Here is a 9,869-nt window from a genome sequence, read left to right on the forward strand (position 1 = left end):
TCTCGCAGCTATTGTTTACAGCTATTTACAAGAACGGAGGCTTTGGTATGCCACTGATGATTGACTCCAGGAGTACGTTGTCTCCGCGGGTGTCCCACAGGGCTCCGTACTGAGTCCACTGCTGTGGAACATCATGTACAACGATGTACTTAATCTTCCCCTTCCGAGGGAGGCCACGGTGATGGGTTACGCCGACGATATAGCGCTGGTTGTGGTCGCAAAGCACCTCGAAGATACTGAGTTATACTCATGCGAGGCGATCAGTGCTGTTAAGGATTCTTGTCTGACACTTGCGTAGAAAAAAACGGAAGCAGGCCTCATCACCAAGCGCCGTAAAAGAAATTTTGCCCGTATTCAAATTGGGAATCATATCATTATTTCCAAGCCTGCCTTGGGAGTGATGACAGACGGGAGGCTCAGCTAATAAATAACACGTGCAGTATGCTTACGAGAAAGCATCCACCGCAAGTGTGGCCCTGGCAAGCGTGATGCCGAACGTTGGGGGGCACGGCATGCTTCCAGGTTGCTTACAGCTAGGATAGTTAGTTCGATCCCGCTCTATGCAGCCCCAGTTTGGGGAAAAGCATTGCAGGAAACATTTTACGCAAACAAAGTGAGTTCAGTCTACAGAATAATAGCCCTAAGGGTGTGCTCGGCATTCAAGACTGTCTCAGAAGATGCAACATTCGTCATCTCAAGAATGATGCTTATTGACATCTTGGCAGACGAGATGACGAATATATACTATGCGAAGTCTTCTCTCCTTCATCGCAGACAAAGAACGCCGAAAGGGAGAGATCTCTAAATAAACGACAAGAGCGTTGAGAACGCTCGGAAAAGGGTCAGTGGACACACAGGCTCATCCCTGCCATCAAGGAGTGCTTGAAGAGACGGCACGGTGGGATTAATTATAATCTTACCCAGTTTCTCACGAGGCATTGAGGATATCGCCAGTACCTGTTCAGATTTAAACTAGATACCTCACCCGATTGTCCAAACTGCAATGGAGTCCCAGGGGACCCAAGGCATGTATTCTTCCACTGTCCAAGGTTTGTAGAAGAAAGGAAGAACCTAGAGAAGACTCTAGGGGAGGTGCTCGTACCAGAAAATCTGGTGCGAAGAATGCTAGCATGTCAGGAAAACTGGAATGTGATCATGGTCGCATCTATCCAGAGCAAACGCGGAAGGCAGAGGAGACTAGAAAAAGCGGGGTTATGAAAGGGAACCAAGCTAAAATGAACTGACTCCGCCCCGTGATATAATACCGTATGGTGGTCCCACGCGGCTTGGAGGAGTCGGGGATGGTTTTAGTGGGTAAAAATTCCACACGCTGACGTGTCCACGTCAGTGTCTTTTGAAGGTTCCCACCTCCTCTAAAAAAAAAAGGACAGACAGATAGGCAGGCAGATAGACAATAAACTGATTTTAATAAAAAATGTATTTTAAACATGTAAGCAGTTTTCATGTATAAATTTCTGCGATACTGTAAATAAAGTGTAATCAATTGCGTGCCTACCCATTAATTGCTACTCATCCGCTGTTGAGGTTGATAGCCGCGCAATTACTTGTGACTACCAGCTTTTGAAAGAATTTTGCATCCATTCAACTGCAAAAGCAACAGATCTGATTCTGCTTTCGATCGGTTGATGTGCAAGCGAGCCAATCTTGGATCGCTATACAAACCTCTGGAAATGCAGTTGTCCTACTCCAGTGTTCTCTCCTTGATTCAATTAATAATTCAATTTAATTTGGTTAGCCTAAAATTGTAGCAGGTCTAAGTAACAAGGTCGAAGGGTTTATATACATCTAATAACCGAAAATTACTTGACGCCATTTACTCTGTTTTTCCAATTACTTTAAAAGCATCAAACGCTGCAAAATGTACTCCTATTGGAAAGAAGAACAAGACATAACCAAATGACATTTCAAACATTTCCAATTTCCAAGCTTCCAGGCGTAAACCTCCCGAATCCATTAAATTTTGAGTGAATCCTGAGTGGCGTAAATAATGGTGAAGTATCCGGTTATCCTCGTTGTATCTGAGGGCCAAGTATCGCCGGAGAGTATTATTGAAAGTAAGGAGTTGCATTTGCTACCATTGAAGACATTTCTCAGTGAATTTCCTGTTTCAGATATTCGTAAGAAGCCACCAACAGAAGATGTTGATCAACTGATGACACTCCCTGCCGGCGATATAGTCGGCTGCAAACTCCATTTGGTTACAAAGTACTACCAGACTGACCTCTACTTAGTTCCTTTCAAAGAAGACATTTCCCTCCTGCCTGCAGAGATACAAGAAGCCATTGAAGCGGTTCTCATATATTTCGACTCCGGGAAGGTATTTAGATATTCGAAATTATCCTGCGCAAATTTTCTGAAAATCCTTTTAGCGGAGCTTTTCAGATCGCATTCCAGTCTACGCCCAGTTCTTGAAGAGCAACGGGATCGAACTTGGTATCCTGCTCTGCGACAGAGTTTATGAAGACTCGAACGAGGGAATCACCTACAAAGAGGCCAAACAAGCTAGTCAAGTTCTTGATGTGATTGAGTTGGGAAGGAAGCGTGAAGAGGGCGAGGAAGATGATCCCCATGACCCCATTGGTTACGACGAAGTCATGCAGGCACTGCGAAGTTTTATTTGGTCAAATGTGGACATGGGCGCAGCCTCTGGTCAGGGCAAAACTGCACCAAAGAAGGAGGCAAAGGACACTAAGAAAAACAAAGACGGCCCCCCAGGCAAACCAACTCCGAATTCAATGGAAGCAGAATTGGAGATTTTCGAGAAGTTACTCACCAAAGTCATGGATTTCAAAAATGAAACAGCGACAATGACGCCTCCGGAACGCTTGGCATACGCAGAACGGATTGCCTACGATTTCGAGAATCTCATGGACGATGATGACAGTGATACCTCCGATGAAGGGGAGATGCTTCTTCCAAAATTTGGGATAAAGTAGTTGACATAAATGTATGATAAGTAGTTAAGTCGTGTCTACTTAGAAATGTAAGCTCAATATACTCAGTGTAATTGCAATTGTTTTTCTTTAATCGAGCTGCGTCGTATTACCCTTGAAGCAACTGCTTTCCTGGCCAGCTTTTGAATTGTTTTCCATCGACCTGGATGTTGAGCCCCTCTTTCATCATTTGAAGCTCTTTCCTCGCGACTGCACAAGAATCGAGGCCGGTCCGGTCGCGACTGCCCCTAATTCGGACACGCTCAAACGATCGGTATCCCCCAAAAAGCCGTAACTATAGGCGGAAACACGCGGACAACAGAAGTAATTCCCAACGCGCGAAATTCACCATTGGCAGAAAGCAAAAATCCAAACACTTCAGTTTTGATTAAGGCCGATGCCGCTGGCAGCAAATGTGTAAGTTTTTTTTGGAATTAGTTATTCATTATGATCATCAACCGGTTTCCGGCTAAGCTTGCCTTAATGAGGAACTCCAAACATCCAGGTTTTACACCGTGGTCCACCAATTCGATATCCCTAAAAGTTGCCCGGCGTCCTAGCCTACGCCATCGTTCCATGTCAGACAGGGTCTGCCACGTCTTCCATTCCTACCATAGATATTGCCCTTATAGACTTTTCGGGCAGGATCATCATCATCCATTCGGATTAAGTGACTCGCCCACCGCAACCTATTCAGCCGAATTTTATCGCTCGTAGATTTCGTCGTTATGTGGGCTACAGAATCATCCATCCTCATGTAGAGGTCGAAATTCTTCGGAGGATTCTTCTCTCGAATGCGGGTTAGAGTTCACAATTTTTCATGTAAAGACCCCATGTTTGATCATTGCCTTGTACAGTAAGAGCTTTAACTCTATAGTGAGACGTTTCGAGCGAAACAGTTTTTGTAAGCTGAAATAGGCTCTGTTGGCAGCCAACCGTCGTAGCTGTTAGCGGTTGTGATTTTTGACTCTAGATACGAGAAGTTATCAACGGTCTCAAAATTATAGTCTTCTATCTTTATTATCCTCGTTTGACCAGAGCGATTAGATGTTGGATGGCTGGTTTTTGGTGCTGACGTTGGCACCATATATGTCGTCTTATCTTCATTGATGTGCAGCCCAAGATCTCGCACAGCCTGCTCGATCTGGATGGAGTTTGTACGTCTCGGATCGTTCTTCCCATGATGTTGATACCGTCAGCGTCACGGATCACTTTTTCTAAGGCCAGATTAAAGAAGACGCATGATAGGGCATCCCCTTGTCTTAGACCGTTGTTGATGTCGAATGGTCTTGAGAATGATCCTGTTGCTTTTATCTGGGCTCGCACATTGGTCAGGGTCAGCCTAGTCAGTCCTCTCAATTTCGTCGGTATACCGAATTCTCTCATCGCCCTGTTCAGTTTTGGCCTGGCTATGCTTTCATAGGCGACTTTAAAGTCGATGAACAGATGGTGCAACTGTTGTCCATATTCCAAAAGTTTTTCCATCGCTTATCGCAGAGAGAAAATCCGATCTGTTGCTGATTTGCCTGGAATGAAGCCTCTTTGGTATGGGCCAATGATGTTCTGGGCGTATGGGGCTATTCGGCCCAGCAAGATAGCGGAGAATATCTTATAGATGGTACTCAGCAACATGATACCTGCATAATTTCTGCAGTGCGTGATGTCTTCCTTTTTCTGTATGGGGCAGATAACGCTCCGTTGCAAGTCGTTAGGTATTGATTCGCTGTCCCACACCTTGAGCATAAGCTGATATATATAACAAATTCGGCTGTAATTCCACCGGCTCCTGGCGACTTATGGTATTTAAGCCGGTGGATTGCCCGAACTGTTTCTGGAGGTCGTGGCAGCATTAGTCCGTCGCCTTTAGTTGGCGGGACCTCCAACTCGCCGATATTCTGGTTCTTCAGCAGTTCATCAAAATACTCAATCCATCCCTCTAATATGCCCATTCTATCGGAAATCAGATTTCCCTCTTTGTCTCGGCAGCATCGATGTGTGTAAGGAATCAGTCATTGGAAACTTTATTTTCTGCAGATTTAACCATTGGCCGTGTTGCATACAGTGACCATTCCATGGATAAGTTACTTGAAATAAAGCTTAACCATGAGAGGCTGGATGGGTAATCAGATTTTATTTCTCCCAAAGCAATACGTAAGTCTACTTGTTTGGTCTCCTGAACAATTGTCGTGAGCGGGTAGAAAAGCGTCATCTGCTTAGACGTATATATGCGTTGGCCTACCCTGAGAGTTAGGGCTTAAGAATACACTCAAAGTCTTCCCTGCTTGTCATAAAAAGCGAATTAAAGGAATATAAATTGAAGTGTTAGCAACCTACAGAATTTCGAAGTTTCACTGCTACCGAATCGTCGGCAAATCCTCGGATAGAGACTGACAACTGGCTATTGAAAAGGAACTATGATTGGTATGTGGGATGCACGTGCGCTCCACAACAACGGTATTGAAGGTCACCAGAATGCTCGATCTCTCCAATTCGAGGGAGAATTCCTACGGGACATTCCGGGCCTAAGCGAACTACGAGGGACTCTAAAGAGTGCTCCTCTTCCTCTTCGCTCACTGACAATCTGCTTTTGTACTCTGGAAAGTCAAGTATTAGCAGCCGCGAATCCGGTGTCAGATTCCGGTCCAGGTTAAGGAGCATAGCAATTGCACCATGCTACGCACCAACGCAGTTCTGAAGAGGCTTTCCAACGGCGACATTCTAATCGTGACGGGTGCTGTAAATGCTAAGGTGGGTCCTGAAAACTCTTTGCTCGGATATGTGATGAGAAAGCACGGTCTTGACGACCGCATCGATAATGGTGGGAAGTTTGTGGATACGACGGGAGCTGAATCTCAATCGCCTCTTTCTGAATTAATTTGGTCAAATAATGCATTCCATAATGTGCAATTAGCCTGATATTCGCAGCAGATTGCACATTATTGAATGCATTCGGGGAAATAGATCTTGACAGAGGCGCACGCGCATGTTGCTGCAACATGAACGCTCGGAATTCAACCGAGTTCAAGGAGAGCGTAGCGGCATGGGGATCGATTCGTGGGTGGACAGCGGATCAACGGTCGGTGGGATTTGAAAAAGTCATTCGCACCTCGAACAGCCGGGAGGGCGGCACTGTGGGAAACGATCTCCGCATTTCCCTTGAGCGAGAAAAGTGGTGAAGCGATTTTCACCTGTGCCCGTTCCGCGTTCCCGTGATTTTCGGAGTGAGAATTTCGTTCTTTGGAAGAATTGTAGCTTTGTAGTGCGGGAAGCGTTGACAGGAGAATAAAAATTTAAATAAATTTGTGAAATTTGAGTTTGTTGTTAGAGGTGAGTTTTTTTGCGATTCGCAGTGCCAATGACACGATTTCAAATCGCCAGATTTCTCGAAGAAAATATTGTAACCAATTCACGATACCACTGTATGAGGTACTAGTGCCGTCGAAGGACTCGCGAGAAGGCTGTAAGTCACCAAGTACAATACCCGGCACAACGCAAGCCTGCTATAAAATCATCAAGTTGTCTTATTAAATCTGAGTTTTATAAGTCGCAAACAAAAGCGCAGTACGAGGTCTAACTGCAATGTTGAAATAGTTGAATCTGGTCGTTAGCGTCGCCATCATCATCTCCTTGCAATTGAGGCGATCTAGCGTGACGAACGTTTTGCTTCTTTTTGGGTATTGAACAGACGAAATCCACTTTCATTTGGAAGACAGACAGCAAACACTATTCTTCAGTTTAGTGCATTTTATTCGACTAGGTGCTGTCGTACGGCGCTTTACTCAGCCTATTCCGGCAATCAAGGAAAATATCGTTTTTTTTGGCAACCTGTTGGCGTGGTTCATTGCTAACCGTACGCAATGTAACGCATCGAAAACCAGCCGCAGAAAAAACCACAAACTCTTAAGGTGATTTTGTAGGGAAAATTCGGTCGAGTTTTGGTTTCTCGAGAAAAATCGAGTGTACTGGACGATCCAAATTGTTAAATTTCGAATTAATCTTCTAGAATTTCAATGTTTCTTTTAAATATTTTTGATGATTTGATTTCTTTTTACTTTTATACATTTTTTCTTTTGATTGCATGAATATAACATGAATTTGAGATAATTTTTTTTGAGGACCTCCCTTCTTGACCCCGCAATACCTGATTGAGGACATCCTCTAAATAATGACCTGAGGATATCAAGGATAGGAGGGAACCTCAGGGGCCCATTATTGGGACTGTGATCCGCCGTGGATCTTCCCTCTCGATCGCGATGCTCGGGTCCGGAGACTTCTGACTCCACGAGCGCAGTCGAGCAGTTTTTTTTATTTTCCAGTTCTATCTCGCGTCCTGGTTTTTATTGTTACGCCGTCACGAATTTCTTTGTTTGTGATCTATTTTTAAATACGGTGCGGACCCACGGTATAGACACGTTAATTTTGTACTATCGACACGTGAGGGATCAAAGCGCTCAAAGGACCACCTCTCAGCCTTGATGGATGTCTAAAAAGATAGGGGGCAATATAGATTCGGATCACTATTTCGTTGGCATAATGCTTCGAGCTCGAATTACAACACCACCTACAATCCCCTTTGACAATCAGGTGAGAGTAAATACTGAAGCCATTCGAAACATAGTCCTCCGTAACACCTATAAGGGGGAGCTGGATGCCGCAACAACCGCAGATAACAGATGTCATGGAGATGGAGCATGAACAAATGATCTTCACAACCACCTGAAGAGCGTTATCACTGATACGGCAACAAACATACTTAGCCCCAGCCGCAAGAAAAATCAGAACGGCTGGTGCGACGATGAATGTAAGCTAGCAACGGAACGGAAGAATGCTGCACTCTCAAAGAACGTGGGCACGCGCACAGACTTATCACGAACTCACTCGAGCGGAGAAACGACTCCACAGACGGAAAAAGGAAGTTTTACCAATAAGTTAACAAGATGATGCATTATATACCGCGATACTCATCCTGCCGAGACAAAGAAGGAAATTTGATTTCCATCAGAATGCGCATATTGGAGCGATGAGTTTTGTATTTTGATAAATTGCTGAACAACCAAAATATCGAGCAGTTGGAAGTCCCACCAACTAAAGACGACAGACAAATGCTACCACCACCAAGCATAGAAGCAGTCCGCGCAATCTACCGGCTTAAAAACCATGAGTGGCCAGGAGCCGATGGAATTACAGCCGGATTTGTTAAATATGGAGGCGATCAACTACACCAAGTGGTTCATCAACTTGTGATCAAGGTATAGGAGAGCGAATCAATGGCTGACGATTGGCAACAGGGCATTATCTGTCCCATATATATGCAGTGCAGTAACCATAGAGGTATCACGTTGCTGAGTACCATCTATAAAATATTCTCCGCTATTTTGTTAGGCCGGACAGCCCCATACGCCCAGAACATCATTGACCCATAGGAGGCTTCACTCCAGGCAAATCAATAACAGATCAAATTTTCTCTGCGGCAAGGGATGGAAAAACTGTTGGGATATAGCCATCAGTTACACCATCTTTTTATCGACTTTAAAGTCGCCTACAGCATAGCCAAGGTAAAACTGTACATGGTCATGAGAGAATTCGGTATCCCGACGAAATTGATAAAACTGACTATGCTGACCCTGACCAATGTGCGAGTCCAGATGAAAGCAGCAGGATCACTCTCGAGGCCATTCATCTAAGACAAGGGGATGTCCAATTATGCGTCCTCTTTAACCTGGCCCTGGAGAAAGTGATTCGAGATGCAGATGTAAATGCGAGAGGCACCATACTCTTCAAATTCACCCAACTACTGACCTAGGCTGTCAATATCGTCAACATTACGGGAAGAACAACCCGAGGTGTACAATCTACCTTTATCCACATCGAACTTGGGCTGCACATTAATGGAAGCAAAACGAATTGTATGGTGGCAACGTCAGTACCGAAAACCGAAGAACGAACAACATCGAATCGCACTGGTCAAAAGAAGCAATAAAAATAGTAGAGTACAACTTTGAGACCGTTCTCCTATCTAGGATCGAAGAACACAATCGATGCCAGCTATGACGATGAAATCCGCGCACGGTATGGTAGAAAAAGAAGACGAGGCAGAACCTGCCTGAAATAGAGCGATGGCATAGATCAGGACGTCAGTCAGCTTTTAGGGATATCGAATTGGTGGACTTCGGCGCAAAACCGGGTTTCTGGAGTTCCTTATTTAGGCAGGCCTAGATCGGATACCGGTTGTTGCGTGGTTGATGATGATGATCGTGTGCAGATGTTTTCATAGAGAGTAGTAGCCAGTTGTTATACAGGGTGCGGCAGCATAACTTCCTTTTTTAAAATGCGCGCCACTCAGTTAGTTGATGTCATAGCGGAGCGCTAGTGGTCTCGTTCAAGAGGGAATACTGTAAAGTTTTGTCCCGACACGGTTCAGTCCCCATCATGCGTTGGAATAGTGAGGAGCATGCCTTTGCCGTTGCGGTTTACTTTTCAAGCGGATGTTCGGTTATTGCAACAGCGTGCATTTCGGAATCGCTTTAATTTAGCCCCGTTGGCTCCCGTCCCAGACCGCAAATCAATTGTTACATGGGTCACTACATTCAGACAAACTGCAAGTGCGACAAGAGGAAGAACTGGATTCCCTCGGTCCGCTAGATCACCTGAGAACATTGAAGCAGTGAGAGCGTCAATGTTGCGATCGCCACGGCGTTCTGCGCGCAAACACGCATCTGCCCTTGAACTATCCGATCGTTCTTTGAGAAGAATTCTTCGTGATGATCTTCATTTTCATCCCTATAAGACGGCGATAGTGCAGGGACTTTCAGAACGTGACTTTAATTCTCGGATGAACGCGTGTGAGCTTCTTCTTGATGTCGTTCCCGAAGGTGCTATTGTTTTTTTTAGCGATGAAGCCCATTTTCATTTGTG

General features: G+C 44.9%; 1 protein-coding gene across 1 annotated transcript; it reads left to right on the top strand.

Moving 5' to 3' along the window:
• Positions 1-1,914: 1,914 nt before the first annotated feature.
• On the top strand, positions 1,915-3,052 carry LOC119648262 (alpha- and gamma-adaptin-binding protein p34). The gene is made up of 3 exons (XM_038049913.1): positions 1,915-2,075; positions 2,133-2,338; positions 2,391-3,052. The coding sequence occupies exons 1-3, from the start codon at positions 2,009-2,011 to the stop codon at positions 2,955-2,957; spliced, it is 840 nt and encodes a 279-aa protein (XP_037905841.1). The 5' UTR covers positions 1,915-2,008; the 3' UTR covers positions 2,958-3,052.
• The last annotated feature ends 6,817 nt before the right edge of the window (positions 3,053-9,869 follow it).

This window comes from Hermetia illucens, chromosome 2 (assembly GCF_905115235.1).
Source record: "Hermetia illucens chromosome 2, iHerIll2.2.curated.20191125, whole genome shotgun sequence".
Classification (NCBI taxonomy): Eukaryota; Metazoa; Arthropoda; class Insecta; order Diptera; family Stratiomyidae; genus Hermetia; species Hermetia illucens.